We start from the raw sequence: 18,224 nt of genomic DNA, 5'->3' as shown, positions 1-18,224 counted from the left end.
GTTACGCGTTTGTATACCCAGCCTGAGCGATTGTAAAGCGCTCTGATATCCGCAAGGATCTTGTTCGCGCTATATAAGACCTTCAAACTAAATAAATAAATAAATAGAGATTTGGAGTTTGGGGTCCCCGAACTAACAATTAAAAAATACCTGTTTTAGTTACGTTGATTTTCAAACTGAGTGTTTGAAAATGCCACTTTTAGAAAGTGTTTATTTTCTTGCTTTACCATTCTGTGCCGCTGCCTGCTTGTTGAATCCACGTCTAAGGGAGAGTGACAGTTGGGCGGTTTGTGCATTCACTCTAGACAAGCCAGGTCAGGTGAAGGGTCCTGTGCACTAAAAAGACATTACTTTGACATTTGCCTACATCAAAGGCAGAAACTGGTATAAGTACTGGAGCTGTGACACCAAAACTTCAGAACACTTCTGGACTAAGAGGACATTCTGCTAGGAAGGAGAGCTGAATGCTGTAGGAGGTACTGTCACTCTGTTCCGCTAACAGCTGAAAACATGGTTGTTTGACAATTAAGTCACCATCCAGTCAGAGCCGTTGCAAGCGCCATGAGACTTTTTAGTGATATGTTTTGTGCTATACAAATGTACCTGATTTGATTTGATTTGATTTGCTGGGTGCTTTGCTGTACTGATCTACTGTTGGCTGCTTCTGTCCTAGGAGGGAATGGACTGGACTTTGCTTTCTACATCCTGCTTTCCAAGATTCTTCAAGGGCTTGTGCTTGCTTGCCTCCTGTTAAAAACTCTCTGGGTCATCAAAAACTCCATCTGCAGCCCCTGATATCCTCTACTGGGATTTCTGACCTGATAAGTGGTGCCAATTCCAGTTCTTTGGCATTGGAGGGGGTTTTGCTACTAAGAAACAAGAAAACCCATGCATTAACACTCAGTACCTGTTTTTATGATGCAGCATCGCCATGCAGTTGTAAAACCAACACATTGCTGCATTCGGTATTACCTTACATTACCTGCAGGTTTTTGTTTCTTCACATATACTTTGCAATTTCTTGATGTGCACGCCTGTTATTCATGCCCTTTGAAAACCTGGGACTAGTAGGCCATTGAAAGTTAGTGTTTTTTTATGTTTGTTAATCAACGTGATAAAGTGATTAAACAGCTTTCTAATTTCGACCTATTAATATCAATGTTGATCCATCCGTATGTGTTTAGATAGAATAAGTATCCAAAACATTCAGAAAAATATATACTAAATATGCGATAAGTGAATATATTGTGTGCAAGAACATCATATCCAACATTTTCTGATAATATATATTTGGAAAATCTTTCAACAAAGCTAAAATTAAAACTGCGCTCTTTATCATGAAAATGTTTTACAAACTCCTTTGAGTTTTTCAATATTTCCTAGATGCTTTAAGAGATGCACTGATACAAAATATACTTCAGAATATTAGCTAGTTTGCTGCTCTCACGCAAAGAAAGACAAACAAAAAGTTGATATAGCTTCAGCACAGTGACTGACATTGTGCATCAGCAGTACAAAGCAATGCTGTCTCATTAGAAAAACACATTGTAAAGTGCACAATCTATTAGGTAACCTGATTCTAAAAAAGTATATTAGTTACGAAACTGATGTTTAACACAGTAATTTTGTATTGAAAATACAGTACAATCACAATCAGACATACAGTATATGGCATTTGTCAAGGGGGAGTCATTTCCATTTTTGCTCAAATTCATCACATCTGCATGAGTCATTAATTTAAATGTAAGGTTAAAATGCGGCATGATCTTTGGATATAGACCAACTTCAGATAATAAATACACAAAGAGAATGTTTAAAACAAAGTCATATACGGTATAGCTAATCAATATATTACTATATGGTGTTTTATATGCCAGCAGATTCTAATTCTCCCTCTTCCAAAGTGGCATGCGACCTGGAAATCATAAACAGTTTTTCCTTATTTGTGTACTGTTTCTCAAGTTTACGAGTTTTGTCCAATGTTTGTTCTTTGCTTAGACCCTCTTGAGAAGGCTCTTCCCTTGGGTTGTCACAGTTTTCACAGTCCTGGATTTTATTGGTTGGTGTGTCTGTGGACTCAAAGGAGGTTCCAGCCTCCTCCAAGTGGGTGTAGCCCTTATTGCTAGATTGATCAGATTGGGAACTGTCCGAATGCCTTCTGATCACTGATGCTTTTGTGAAAGCATCTCCAAGATCTCTAGTTTTTGAATGGGTGCAGGTAGTTGCCTTAACTAACAGGCTTGAATCAAGGTCTGTGCTACTTAGAGATGAACTACGAAATTGTGTGTGAATCTGTGGAGATATAGGTCTCCTGGTATCAGGTAGACAACTTGTGCTCTGCCGCCTCAATAGTAAATATCTTTGCGTCCGTGAATTTAAGTGACTGATATCAGTCAAACTCAATTCAAATTCTCCCCTTGTAATTTCTTTGGCACCTTTCTCCTCTGGGTCGCATTTTTTTGTGCTCTCCAAGAGGCATTCATCCAACTTTACGACTGGGAGGGTGAAGGCGCTGAACGAAGAACTGACAATGAATCCTGCACTGCTCTTTCCTAGTTCCTTTTGGGTGGATGGTAAGTCTGCATTTCTGTCTCTTGATCCAATCCTTTCTCCAGGCACAGCAGAGGCTGAAGGCTCCCGATAAATGCTGTAAACTGCATCTGTTTGGTTGGGGGGTTCCTTTAACTGCTTCAGCGATTTTGGAGAGGATGTCCGGGGTTCATCTAGATCCAGCGGGGATTGGTTCACTGTGCCACTGAAAGCCGTGTGCCAGGAACTTTTGGCCAGCATACTAGGGCCAAAACAATCACCAGCCTTTGCATCAAGGCCCCTTGACTGAACATAGTTGACAAATCCATTTAAAGGGGCACTGTCTTTGGATCTAAGACTATGAACATCAATCACGGTAGAGTAGAGGTCCCTTAAGTTAATAATCTTGGTTTTTTTGTCCCTATTTTCATGCAGTACTGCATTAGCACAAATGAAGAGAAATATCCCAATGCCCATGATCAAAGGGCCAAACACTTTGAGTTTATCTGAGTGCAAATATCCGGAAAAGAGTTTAGAGAAGAACCCAGCAGAAGTTGCCTTCTGAGTACCACCACTGACATTGCTGATGTTCGATTTGGGTGTTACTGTGCCACTTTCATGCACTTGGTGACTCAGCGATTGGTTTTTGGTTGCAAGGGACACCATTCCTTCTGATGACTGCTGCTTGGCTTGAAGTAGCGCTACACGGTCTTGGTAGACTTGATTATTTTTAGGCCAGTAGCCAATTACTGCCATAGCAACTCCAACCAAGAGCACCAAAATTCCACACAGGGCAATCAAGCCTGAAATAGAACACAATTTGAGTTTTCCCTTTACTACTACCACATCATTTTTTCGTTTCTTTTTTACTTTTCTTTTGACCTTGGGGGCTTGGCTTTGTGCCCGAAGTGGATCTTGCTTCCTTGCAGAAATCCTTAAGAGGCCTCCGGTTGCAATCATTGTGGTATTGTGGGCAGGCCACTTGCTACATCAGCTCCTGCGTGGAAAATAAACAGAAAACTGCATTAATTCTCTAACTAAATGAATCACACTTTATTTTCAATAACAGCCTGGTGGTAAAAAAAGTAAAATCCCAAAGAACAAAAGGCAGCTGCTAACTTACCATGAATAAACTTTAACAAACATAAAACAATACATTTAATCAAAATGTTAAAGCTTTTCATTTATGAGATTTTTACTTGCTCTTCAAATATTAAAAAGTATGTTTTGAAGAACAAAACCATAACTCCCCCAAATTTGGGAAAAAATACAGGCGTTTGGTTACTTGGGCAGATCATGATAAGCACTCCACTGTCTTTCAATTTTACATTGGTGGCAGGTAATGTTTCATCTGTTTTCATCTGATACATGCAATAGTCGACTGGTACAGAATATTAATTCTGAAGTCTTCTTTTGATACAAAAATAATTATTACATAAGTCATAGATGTGAATTTTATGGCAGAATTGAGTGGCATAAGAGCAAAATTACCCAGAACCTGTGCAGACGGTGCAATTTTCCGAGATATACAGCCTGATTCATCAACGGGACGTTTTGCGTGGCCCTAATAGCGAATCATAGCGACTCGCTATTGAGGACACGCAAAACGGTATTCATGTAGGAATTGCTAATTAAATAGCGATTCCTACATGTTCTCTATTTGCGAGTAGAAATTTGCTACTCGCAAAAAAAGGAATAACTCCCCATTCATTCCTATGGGCCAAAAGGCCCATAGGAATGAATGGGGAGTATCCCTTATTTGCGAGTAGCAATTTACTACTCGCAAATAAGATAGCGATTTTAAGGATGCCAGGGGTGTCCAAAGGACACCCTGTAGCACCCCTAAAATGCACATTTGAACAGGTGTTGCGCACACACATGTCCAAAGGACATGTGTGTGTGTAACATGCAAAAGAAAAAAATGCACTAAAGTGCTTTTTACACTATATATGCAATTTACCACCAAGTCAGACCTGGTGGTAAATTGAGACCAAATATTGCGATTTCGCAATTTCTATTTGGTTGATGAATTGCATTTAAGGAATCTCTATTAGAGATTCCTAAAATCCAATTCCTCGCAAATATGCGATTTCGCTAATAGTGATTTTTGCATTTGGGATGATGAATACCAAATGCAAAAATCGCACTCGCAAAGTGCCAGATTCTCAGAATCTGGCCCTTTGCGAGCGCAAATCAGCTTGATGAATCAGGCTGATAGTCCTCAATCTATATGGCTGCATAACAGCATTATTCTAGGAACTTTTCAGAAATGAATTTCTGACCTTATATGATTAAATGTGATCATGAAATGCACTATAAGTGAGTGGCAGGCGGCAAGTGGTCATCTTGGGTGAATTCTGTTCGAAGGAAAAATCTCTTACGATGGGAGTACCGCAAGGGTATTGTCTAAGCCCGACACTTTTCAATGTGTACACCACCCCTCTCATCAGGCTGATATCGTCTTTCGGCATCGATGTGGTGGCATACACCGATGATACTCAACTGATCCTAGTCCATGATAAAAACACTCAGGACTGGGAAGAAAATCTTAAATGCTGCCTGACGGCAACATTTGAATGGATGGAGAAGAACCATTTGAAATGTAACATGGGCAAAACGGAGATTATGCCAATGGGTCCACAAATGACTTTGTCCCTAAACTATGGTGGCCGGAGAATGTTGAGATACCGCCCCACAGCACCAATATGGCTCGTAATTTGGGTATAAAGTTTGACACCACTCTGTCATTCAAACAACAGGCACTGACAGTAGCCGGGACCTGCTTCAATATCATCAAGGGACTGAGGAAATGTTTTAACCTGCTTCCTTTGGCGGCTAGGAAAATGGTAACAGTCGCCCTCGTGACATCAAGGATAGACTATTGTAACAGTCTCTATGCTGGGACTCATAAAGTGGTCACACATGAACTTCAGATGGTGCAACATGCAGCAGCCAGACTGGTGCTGAAATGGCCGAAGAAATCCTCAGCATCCGCAGCATTAAACACCTTGCACTGGCTCCCTATAATCAAAAGGGTCCTTTTTAAGATCCTGATTATTACCTTTAGAGCCTTTCACTCTCGAGGGCCAAAGTATCTATGGGGGAAGTTTTCCAGGTATCATCCCACACGTACTTTGCGGTCCTCCAAAGCTAACCTTCTGTCGGTCCCTGTTTTCAGACTATGGGGCTCATTAGGATGGCGGACGGACTTGCGTCCGTCCGCCACCCTAGAGGAGGAGGGACCGTCCGCAGGGGCGGTCCCTCCAGTGCAATTAGGATGTGACCGCCAGCCTGGCGGTCACATCCTCAATATTTAACATTGCGGCGGGTGCTGCTTGAAGCAGCACCCGCTGCAAGGTTAAATATGCATGCTTAGCATTTGTATGCACAAAGCGGCAGGCACCGCGTGGTGCCTGCCGCTTCGTGCATGCAAATGCAGGGGGGTACCATAGGTACCCCCATGTGCACCCCCCACCCCCCAATCACCCTGGGGGCCCGCAACGGGCCCCCAAAGAAATCACTGTATGCCTTTCCACGGCGGAGAATCCGCCGCGGAAAGGCATCTGTTTTCCGCCATCCTAATATGGCTGGCGGTGTCTGATAGACACCGCCAGCCATGTTAGAGCTTTTCCGCCGCGGTCGGAAGGCGACCGCGGCGGAAAAGCTGCGGACTGATTTTGAGACCCACCTCCATCCTAATTTGGCGGTGGGTCTTTTGTGCCTCCCCGGCGGTTTTCCCGCATCCTCCGGGCCGGCGGTGGCTTCCGCTGGCCCGGAGGATGCGGGAAAACCGCGATCGTAATGTGCCCCTAAGTACAAGAGGTGGTAAATCTCTACCAGTCCTAGGGTCAAAAGCCTGGAATACTCTTCCCCCTCATCTCCGTACCTTGGAGCGAGAAGTAGATTTCCGAAAGGCACTGAAAACGTGGATTTATAACTTACCGGACACTTGTGTCAGAGCACTACTGTGATAGCCTGGATGAACCACCATAAGCAGTATGACCAGTGCTTACATCTTTACGGTCAGCAGCGGCGCCTAGATGCTCCTTGGAGTGACTGTTGCACGGTACAAATACACCATTACATTACATTACATAAATTCTCGAGACTGAAAAAGAAAAGGTTGCATAACTATTTAGGCCCTGATTATGATGTCGGTCGGAGATGCTTCCGCCCAACATCATTGCAGATTTTGGACCAACCGACCTCCGGGTGGTGGTCCAGACTGAAGTATTACAATGCCACCGGACATGGTGCGGTCACATGCTTCCATTTCGCTATGGGAGCTTGTGCTGCGGCAGTAAATCGGCCGCAGCACAAGCTCCCATAGAGAAATGGGAGATTCTGTTAATCCCTGCACCGCATGACAGGCACCTAAAGCCCGATCTCGGCGGAATGAGGGGTAGGACACAAGCCTGCTATGCGGAAAGTAATAGCCTCAAACCTAGAGGCACTTTTCACGCTGTACAACCCGCCGAGTATTGATGGGGCGGATAATTCCTGACCTTTAGGCAAGGAACACCATTATTGAGGTAATAATTCTTCCCAAATTTTGATAAATGAGCATCCTCAGTTGACACAAGTTATTTCTTTTGTAGACAACACCATATAGGTCCTGACGAATCGCAAGCCATTGCACATAGCGAGAAACATGTTGACCGTCTTTTTACTTCCTAGTCTAGTCTAGAACACGGAAACATCATTTTCCAGATAGTCTAGTCTAGCTTCACCTTTTAAGTGTAACGAGGGACCACCCGAATAAAGTACTCTCAGGTACCCTACGCTACATTTTAACTCACATTTAAGTCTACAAACCCTCTGGCCCCATACCCACACTTCACCCATAGGCAGTTGGATTCAAAAGGGATGTATGACGTTACAACGCATACTTTTACCACGCATACCATTACAACGCGGTTTTTACCATGCATACCATTACAACGCATAGCGCTTTGGGGTGCTGGAGTGAATAGTTTAATTTACTATTCCAACTCCAGTCCCCGTGGACACTAGGGAAGGTTATTGGATAGTAAATTAACCTATTCCCTATCCTAGAGCGCCCCCCAGTGCAATGCGTTGTAATGGTATGCGTTGTAATGACCGCGTTGTAATGGTAGTGCGTGGTAAAAATTTCGTTGTAAAGGTTGTATACCATTCAAAAGATCTCCGCCAAAGAGCCCCTCTCCGAGGTGAGCCCGTTGGGAATTGCACCGCCTACCCGACGAGGAGCAACGCCTATGATGAAGCATGACACCTGCAAGGGTGTGTTAGGCAAACATATCCAACATAATGGATACCCAGTGGGAGGCTAACACCTTTTAACCACCACTTTCTTCTTTGACCAGTGCATCTCACCCCCTTTTTCTTTCTACTCGAGGAACAGCCTTGTCCACTTTCTTGAAAATAATACCTAAAGGTGCCTGCCACACACTGCAGGGATTAACGAGGGGCCCAAACTGGAGGCCGTATAGGAATGGGGGCCCTGTTAGAGGCCCCCAAAGTAGCTTTCTGACAGGATTTCCATGACCTGGAAAGCCTGTCGGAAACCAACATCATAAACCTGATGGCAGAAATGCCGTCCTCAGGGATTACGGTGGGGCCTCTGACTGGCGGACAGGGTCAGAATTCAGCCGGAATGACCATCTGGTTTCACTTTGGACTGCTGGCATTGTAATGTGGTGGTTAAAGTGAAACTGAAGATGTTGGTCAGACAGCCTCTGACCGTAGGTCGGAGGCTTTTCGACCAACATCAAAACGATAGCCTTAGTGTGAAAAAACAAAGCAGATTATCTGTTGGGACAACAGCTCTACTATGCAAATATAAATATAAAAATAAGGCTAATATAGAGAAAACTTAATGAGACATTGAGCTCAGAAGTAGTGACGGGAAATTGGTTACTGGAAACATTTAGAATCGTTTTGATTTAGCGATTTTAAAGAGGTTGGCGTGTATTAAAATTATAACTGCATCAATTGTTAGTTTTGTTAATTCTTCTACACCTGCCACGGTGATGATCGACAATACCAAGAATAAATGTAATATTTAATAGGTTTTATTAAAGATTGTGCTATTTAAGGGGTTTGGTATATGCTTCCTTCTTGTGATCTGCAAGCTGTCTTTGATGGTAACCAGTGAATAGGCCTTTCTGTCAATCTACTGTCAGTGACACATTAACCATGGCAAAATAATTTTAATGTGATTTGATATGAGAAAACTCTGTTGAGTATCCAACCACCATAGCATAGCATCATACACACCTCACTTAATCGAAAAAGAAAGGATTTAATAGAGATAGACTTATGCTAGTTAAAGTCATGCTTTAGTTGACTTAAAGTCCAGGTGATCAAAATAAAATAGAGATCCCTGTCCCTTGAAACCAAAGCGCAGTAAAAACCTTAAACTGATAGGCTGAACTCAGTCCGTTTTTTGCCAATGAAGGACGGTCAATATCTAAATAATGCATATGCTAGGAACACAATGGATCAAATGTACAAAATAATGTGCAAATCTGCACTTCCAGGTTTACATATTCATTTGGAGTAGCTATCCGATTTAATTTTTTAATTCACAAATTATTATTCTAGGAGTAGTCCCGGGAAACCATGACAGTCAAAGCTTCCCAGGAGTACATGCATGCAAAAGAAGTTACATATCAGTAATAGTTTTAGGTGCACAAATATGCTATTTAAATTCATAGATAATTAATTTGTGCATGCTAATAATGTTTTTCTTCAACGTAGAAGCCCTTTACCTTAATTCACATCACATTTTGGGGGAGTTCATTCTAAATTGCTAGCCTGGATAGAGATTTACTCCTGTCCACAATATAAAGAAATCTCTCATCTTATACAAGAAGAGTATATGCCTTGGAAATATCCTGTGAACATGAACATTCCAATGAGATTGAGAGCGTTTAGGTATTCTTCTCCAAATGGTCATTGCATTTTCACTCTGGAATGTTCACTTCCCACATTGGGAACAGTTTTAATCCCACTTACTGTTTCACCTTATCGAGAGCTACAATGTGTGAGTCAGTTCACATAATAGTGCAAATTCATGTTTTTTGAATTGCATATGTGAATTTGAACTTGCACACCATTCTTTGAACATCTGAGGTCAATTTGGGTGCACAAATGACTTTGAGAATCTGTTCTAATGCCTTAAACATAATATGATTGTTGGTTGGGGTGCTGCTGAAATTTCTGTTCACTAGACGTTAAGTTATCACATTTATCTTACAATCATTAAAAAGCAAGCTGTGGCATTGTGAAACTTCTGCAAAGGATGGCACACTTAAGTTCCTATATGCGTGCAATTTACAGTAGCTCACCATCCAATAGATCACGTGCTGACACTGTCCCTTATGACTTATGGAATTGGAGGAAATTACTTCGAAATATAAAATTCGACATACAGACCATGTTAGATTTGCACCTTAGAATGCATTTAAACTGCTGCAGAAATGTTTTCACATAGAAAATGACAAATAGAAAATTGTGCCTGCTCTATGACATGAGAGAATCCTTATTAATGCTGAAAAAAGTATGTTAATTAGTTGTATATAAAGGGGAAAGTGTGTTTATTCAAGTGTATATGAAATGATGTAGACATTTCTTTGTGCAAGGCTATCAATCTTTAATGTGCCTCTTTAGTTAGGCCTAAAAGCCTTTTTTTTTACTCGTTTTTCCTCACACAAGCAACTTGATTAAGAATGTGCTGACTTCAAGCTTATGTTTCCTTAGTCTCATCATACCATGTTAGAGCTACATTAATACAATGTGCTTTGCTGTGACTGCTTGGATAAGTAATGATTTAGATATATTTTATGAATGCTTAACAGAATATTATTGCTAGTTTGCCCCATCAGTTCCCATGAGAACTTTCCTCCATGTAACAAAGTCCTGAACAATGTTTTACACTATATTGGTGTGAATTTTAATCATGGAACTCGGGAGAAGAAGCATCAGAAGTTGACGACACCATGGGATGAGCTGTTTCTAGTGGATGAAAGGAGCTAATGTCTAATAAGTTTCGATGCATTATTGTGCAATGTTATATTAATGAGGGTTCCGAGCTAGTTTGGAGAATCTTTGAGACTGAGATCCAGATCTCCCTTACCTGCTCTGCGACTGTTCTACTGGAGAGTTGGCCCTTTGCTTTAGTTGCCGACAGCTACTCCTAAAGGTGATTTTATTCTTTCTTTATCCAAAGACCCCTTCCTTGATCAATGCTACTGCAAAGATCACTCTTATTTTGATGGTTGGTACTGCCGATGCAGGGAAATCAGCTGAGTTTTCAGTGTGATTCTTTATGGATATTCTTCTTATATTTTAAATCTTACTCTTTTTTCGAAAATAACTCTCTATGGGTTCAACTTAGAGTAGGTTAGGCTCCTTAGCTAGCTTAGTTACCTTTTTCCTGTATGGAACACATTGTATTGATTTGCAGTGTCACTAAACAATCTTTTTATTGATATTTCTGTAAACCGACTCATCTGAATAAAGTTGACAAAACAATACTAATTCTTTAAGAAAAATAAAGGGTTTGAAAACTTCCTCATCCTCTCATCATTGACTGAACATTGATGACATATGCTCACTTTATGTTTCCTTTCTAGCTCCATTCTAAAACGCTGGCAAAGGTTAATTGACCTTTCAAGAGCCATCAGGATTTCCCAAAGTACAAAACCTGTAAGTTGAGTGTTCATTCTTATATACCATTCTTGGCTAATCCTTAGGCTCCCGCATGATCCTTAAAATATCAACAGTAATATTTTTCTCAGGATTTTCTGTTTCTGAAAGGTATTAATAGATACTATCTTTGTTTAAGAACCCATTGAGATGTCATGGGGATTACATACATTTTGCATGAGTGTAAAAATAGAGCAAAACCCTTTGTGCACAATTTTGATTAATTGAGTAATAAGAAATTGAACAAACCTATTTTTGTCCATTCCCATTACACATACTTTTTTTGTTCCAAGGTAGGAATACAGAAAGCAAATTGTGAAACTCTTGCTAAAATTGAAACACATGTCATGCTTCTGTACAATTTTACAAGTGTAACAAAGAAAAAGCAGGAACTATGAACAGCCTCATTTTAGACAAGCATTGGCAAAGCCAAACGTTCTGGCCTTGGCAGGCTGATGAGATGATTGCCTTTTTTTATTGAAATTGAACTCGACCAAAATAAAAATAAAAAATAGCATGCCATCTAAACATTATGGGCATCTGCTTCAATAATCACTGAATATGTAAACATTAATTATCCATTGCATATAACTTTAATAGAACTGTGCAGGGGATTCCTAGCAGGCAAGTATATTCAGAACATGTATAGAAAACCATTTAAGTTGTAATATATCTAATAGAAAAATGGTTCTTATTTGGCCAAATAAAAGGCACTATTGACTTTGATTTGCTGTATCCTGAAGACAATTAAAAGAAGGCACTACTTTTATGTGGATGTGCATATGTGAAGAGGCAAAATACCTTCACTCACAGTGAAAGAGAGCTACTGGCTGTCGTGGGCTGACCTATTGCCTCGTGCTGTATCCTAATGTGGGTGGAAGTAGTATGTGAATGATAGATGAGCAGTCCACATGGATGAATCCGGCTAACCTAAATCTTCTTTTTGTATTTAGGAATATATGTATACACTAGGCAGTAGTTAAAAATGAAGCAAACAGATGCTGCTCTATTTTTCCTACTTTCATAGTACAACATGTGAAAAATTGATTTTTCTAGAAATATATTTTTTCTTTCACATTTTAAGAAAGGGGAAACCATATTTTTACCCCTACTTATTGTGTTAACAGTGCAAAAATATAGTAAATTCAGACTGCTGTATTTTTGCCCTGATCTAAAAAATATGAATGTCATATGTACAGGTGCACTCTATTTCAAAAGCATTTCATTAGAGCAAAAGCACAGTTGTGCTACTGCAAAATGCATATAATGTAAAAGGGATAAATATAGTTGAACTAAAGATTCAACATACATATTGAAAAATGTTGGTAATGTGCAAGATGCCAATGAGTCGCGAGGGGACACAAGGCATGGTTGGAAACAAAAACAAGGATCATAGATGAGCTGGATTCTATCCACTCAAAAGGTGCAAATTGAGTATAAGTCTATGCCATTCATCGCTGCCAGGGCTAAACTAACTATTGGATGGAATAGTTAATGGTATAGAAAGTAGAATAAAATTGTGTTATAAAAGGTTTCCCGAAATCAGGATAACACCAACAGTATAATCACATTCATATTCTTTTCATCTACCATCATCACCAGGATCAACTCAGTTTTTCTTCCACTACCATGCTTGATGGTAACGGAATGCAGTTAAACAGTTAATTAAATTGCATCCTTTTGTCATAACGTCTTGCTCAAGCAGCTTGGCTAATAATGGTAACTGACAGAAAGATTAAAAATGTGTCTGGTCTATTTATGATTCTCCATTTGCTTACTTAGAATGTAGAAAGTTACGAAGATAGGGAGAAGAAAGGTCAACTCTGAACTCCTGCGAGGGTTGTGGAGTTCCATCTGTAAAGTAGAACCGCGTACGATGCAGCAGCGGCCCGTGCAGGTAACATCGGTGTGGCCAGTTGGGGGAGGTATGATGCAGAGGGAAAATTAAACAAATGATTAATTTTCTCTAGTCATCATCCGTTACATGCATGGACCGCTGCTGGTACGATTTTCTTCAGTCGTTACCTCTTTACTGCGTAAATATGAGTTGTAGGCAAGAGTGAAATGTTCTGTTTTCAGAACCATGTGTAGGTTCATTCAGCTCTCTTTTTGGTTTGAATGTCGTGAACTCCCTAGGATCCACTTTTTGTTTGAAGGATCTTTGGATGAGTGGGTTAGCAGTTTTCAAATTGAAACAAGATTGCTGATTGATTAATAATGGTTTAGCTATGGATCTTTTTCCTAACTGTTTCTATCGATACTGCAGATGAACCGGAACAGAATCCTTGGTTCCACCAGGAGCCAGTTAAATGATTTCATTACTTGTCTGATGAAGTTATGTTTGTGCCGGTACAAACTGGTGTGACTAAAGCTCTTATGAATTTTAACCGCATGCGCGCTAGCGGTTTTCCCGCTGCGCGCTGCGATTCGCAAAATCCCTCGTTACGTGACAAGGTCAGCTCGTCACACGCGCAGCGCAGGTAGCGCCCATGACGAGCTGACCTTGTCACACGTGTCGAAGGGGTTAAGCAGAGAAAGAGTTTTTCAGAGGGAACAAAGTGCCATATTAATGCCTGCAACCACAGCACTGACTTGGGGTGCGAAAGAGAGTGTTTAAGGTGATCCCTAGGTTTCTTACTTTTGTTAAGTTTGTTGGAGATGCGCCAAAGCCAGATGGCCTAGATATAGGGGGGAGAATCTTTTGAAATCACAATGTCAATGAAGATTTGGAGCACTGATTCTCCATAAGACTAGGCAAGTGCTCATGATCTCAAGGCAGACAAAAGCACTTAGGAGATAGGTAAATGGCACCAAAGTGGGGTACCAGTGGTTGTTTGAAAAGTTTGGCCAACTAGCAATTCCAAGGGCGAATCTCATCAATGTTACCCCCAAAAATGCTAAAGACTCATTAAATGCCTCTGAGGGTACGACAGCCATAGTTAAAGATTCACATAAATATAGTTGCCTTGTATCTTGAAAAGATCTCCTGAATATATTAGCGGATATGGAAATAAGAGGAGAAGACTTTTCTTTCTTGTTGTATATCACGAGTTCTTTGTAATGCCTAATTAGCATTTTTATCTTTAATTTTTTGCTGAGGGTTGTTGGAAATCTACAATGCCATCTCAACTTGTTCAATTTATTTCTTGGCTCCGAGTGAAATGTTCGCTGCAGTGTATGGCCAGGGACTAATATCTGTTGGAGTCAGCTACTAACTGCTCACTATAAGTTTCACACTTGTTGCAAGATGTGCTCAGTAACCTGAACACACTAAACAGTTGCCTAAACAGCAAGGTCCGCAGGTGCGGACAACGAGACTTACAAACATTTTTGCTTCTGATGCTGTGATATTTTGCTTCTGATTTCCTGTTATTATACCTCTTGGCTACATAAACACGATTAGTAATTTAATAGCCCGATTCAATAAGTGTATTTTTCTAAAGGTAAACGTATTTTACCTCGGGCAATTCGGGATTAAAACACTCCTAAATCTGAAGCAAGACAACAGTGCTATTCACAGAAAATGTGTAAGGAGAATATTCTTGCATTTGTATACTTTGTGAACTCATATTTATTGCATTGTCCAGCACCGTGTTGCATATTTACAATGTGGCGGGCAATATAGATTGGTTATACTTAATTTGATGAATAATAAAAATCATTACACTCAAGAATAAAACACAAAAGGTTAAGAACATTAATTTTTACTGACAAAAAACATACACAGCTTTATACTAAGAAGTTAGCAGCAATGATTAAAAGTGCCTGTGCCAATCAATAATTAAAGTACAATTGTGCAAGAATTTCTTTTGTTTGTTTGTTTTTTAGCAGCGATAAATAAAGTGCTGTTGTGCTTGCGGCTAGCGGACAATTAAAAAAACTGTTATTAAGAAATGAATAGTTTTCTCCTTGGCAGGACGGCCCACAAAATACAGTTAATTGTGCGTATTTAAATACATTTAAAACCATTTTTCTTGAATCTCAGTTTTGTTTTCCTAATCACTACAACAATGTAAAACCTTTTGGAACTTCAGATTTAGAGTCCTGCACTAAACTTTTAGGAGCAAATTGTAAATTTGGCATAAATGTCTGCTGCAATAACAATCATTATCAGTCTTGGTTAATAGCTTTTTTTCGACAATATAAATGAACTTTACAAATTGTGAGATCAGGAGGGGCATATTCTCAGTGAGACAGATTATAATGGCGTGTCGACATGTCCTTACCCCTAGTTCATTAAAAATAGGTCTCAACAGAGTCTTCCTCTCTTCTAACAGCTAGGGGCACGTAGTTACAATATGTATTAAAGATGTGTTATAAAAGCCACATAACCTACAGCGTTTTGTGGGCCAGTTTTTTTCCCATTTTGGTATTCCATCCTTTGTACGGTATCTCCCAAACCGTAACAACATATATTTGTTCCTTAGAAATGGTTCTATATGGGTCATCAGATATAATTGAGGTTCTAATTTAATAAATGAGTTGATAACTGACCAGGAGTGACTCTTTTTTGTGAGCTCATCCTCATTTAAAAGTCTCGAAAAAAGAGAGGCTAAACAATTTATTGTCTGTTTATAAACTGCTTTGCTCCTAACTTCTTCTTCAAAGACTGGACACTTACAATTGTATAAACTCTCCAACTCTTAGCATGCTCATACCTCGTTATCTCCTGCCAACATTGGTTTACAAGGGTACCCTGGTCCGAACGAAACAGAGAATATAACGTTTATAAAAAGGCAGATTGCTGTACCAGTGATTGCCTTTTCAGACCAAATTCTAATTTGACATTAGTGTGCCCTATATACCTAGGGACCCCAAAGACTGATTTGAAGACTTTTATTTGTAGGTCAAAATAGGATTTTCGTGTCTTTGCCACGATAAATTATTTAACCTTAAGCCAAAGAGGGGATCAGCTTTGCTTTCATAACCTTTAATAGATGTTCGTGATTTGGACAAGGCAACGTATCCCTCAACTTTCTAAAAGCAAAGGACAAGGCTGTCGCCTTTTCTTTAAGGTTAATAAAATGCTGCCTAAAAGACAGATTATCATTAAATTTCATTCCTAGGTACTTATAATATTTCACGGTATCAATATGTAACCCGTTAATCTTCCATTCTTTCTTATCTGTTTTAGTACCACCTATCGTCATTATTTTTGTCTTTTTGGTATTGATTTGGAAACCATTAAGAGTGATATAGTGATTAAAAGAGTCAACTAATCTTTTTAGGCCTATGGCAGTATGGCTTAACAAAATGGTGTCATCAGCATATTGTAAATACTTAGGGCTAGATATAGGTAATTCTATTTTACCACTTCTTAAATACCGAATTTTACCGATTCGGCATTTAAGAAGTGGTAAAATAGAGGGGGGGGGGGGTATGTAGGTGTTTCAGAATCGGTAAATACCGAATCGTTAAGATTCGGTATTTAACGATTCTGTAAATACCGATTCGGTAATGCCCATTGATTCCTATGGGCCTTGAAGCCCATAGGAATCAATGGGCAATACCGAATCGGTATTTACCGATTCGGTAAATACCGATTTCAGCAAGGGTGCAGGGGGTGTCACTTTGACACCTCTAGCACCCCAAAGACGGGCATGTGTGCCATGTGGCACACAGACATGCCGTAAGGGCATGTCTGTCTGTCACATGGCTAGGTGTGCATGCACACACATGCATGCACACCTGGATTCGGTATTTTACCACCCAATTGGATTGGGTGGTAAAATAACAAATCTGTAAGGCTTTAGGGACTCTGAAGAGTCCCACCTACATCTGGCCGTTACCGAATCAGTAAAAATAACGATTCGGTATTTTACAGAATCGGTAAATTTACCGATTTGGTAAATTTACCGAATCTGTAAAAATGGCCCCCTACATACCAAATACCCATTTACCGGTCAGTAACGGCCGAAATCGGCCGTTACTGGTCGGTAAATGGCCTCCTACATCTGGCCCTTAATGTCTTTGCCTGAGAAGGTAGGTGAGTGAGCGTTAACTTCTTTAAAATGTATTGGTAGGTCGACCATAAAAAGATTAAAAAGGCATGGAGCCAGAACACAACCTTGTTTCAGACCACTTCAAATTGGCAGGTTGTACTTCTGCCATCTCCGACTTTGATCTGGACCCCATGTGTTGGTATATAACAATTTAATCATGTCGAGCAGATGGTTACAATGTGAATTTCCTATAAAACACTTCATTTTACTTTTTTGTTAATCAGTGTTGGACTGGGACAGAAAACATGCCTTGGCACCAAATTAAAAGTGGTACCCATTAGCCAAAAAGTGGCTCACATATGCAAACCAGGGCAGTTTTATATGTGTAAAGACAAGCTGTACACGTGATTTGCAAGGTATGGAAGATTTTATGCATTTATACTTGCTGCAAGCAATTGTTTTGGCAATATCAGAGAAATCCACAGCAAAAAACAACCCACCAGAAAATAAAACATGAGCAACCAAAACACAAACACTTACACTGACGTTTCAGACCAGCCCTTCAGGCACTGCCAGATTTCCTTGTAGGCCAGTCCTACCCTAGTAATATGCAGATACAGAGTGTATTATTGAAAAATCACTAAGATAACAAATGATACAAAATCACATCTTTTTACATAACCTCTTAAGGGAGTGCATGCACATTCCAGACATCACCAAATTGGGAGTCCCAGTACACAGGAATTCAGCATTTCACGTCTGCATATCCCTTACATTCCAAGGAAATCCCCCATGAAATTCTCCCCTGTATCTTTGTCTGCTCCATGGACTACTCTAAGGTTCTCATCATCTTGGAAAGCCTTGGCACCCGCCTTTGGCTTCCAGTCTTCCAGGGACCCTTCCATCAAATCTGCTTCTCTTCATACTTCCATACATATTGTGACATGGACATGCCACTATGCACTGAAAGCATTGTGCGCATTGCCCATTAGCTCAATTAGGGTGAAATGGTGAAAAATGTCCCATATAAGGGTGTGTTTCTACAGGGGGAATAGTGGCATA

The 18,224-nt window shown here is 40.2% G+C and overlaps 1 protein-coding gene across 1 annotated transcript; it reads right to left on the bottom strand.

The window, feature by feature from the left end:
* Positions 1–1,392: 1,392 nt before the first annotated feature.
* TMEM200C (transmembrane protein 200C) lies at positions 1,393–17,763 on the bottom strand. Its single transcript, XM_078685718.1, has 2 exons — positions 17,703–17,763; positions 1,393–3,526 (listed from the first exon to the last, which is right to left on the bottom strand). Exon 2 carries the CDS (start codon positions 3,487–3,489, stop codon positions 1,867–1,869), a length of 1,623 nt encoding a protein of 540 aa, XP_078541844.1. The 5' UTR covers positions 3,490–3,526; positions 17,703–17,763; the 3' UTR covers positions 1,393–1,866.
* Positions 17,764–18,224: the final 461 nt, after the last annotated feature.

This window comes from Lissotriton helveticus, chromosome 4_1 (genome assembly GCF_964261635.1).
Source record: "Lissotriton helveticus chromosome 4_1, aLisHel1.1, whole genome shotgun sequence".
Taxonomy (NCBI): Eukaryota; Metazoa; Chordata; class Amphibia; order Caudata; family Salamandridae; genus Lissotriton; species Lissotriton helveticus.
The sequence above is the reverse complement of the archived record's forward strand: the minus strand, read 5'-3'. Positions and strand labels throughout refer to the sequence as shown.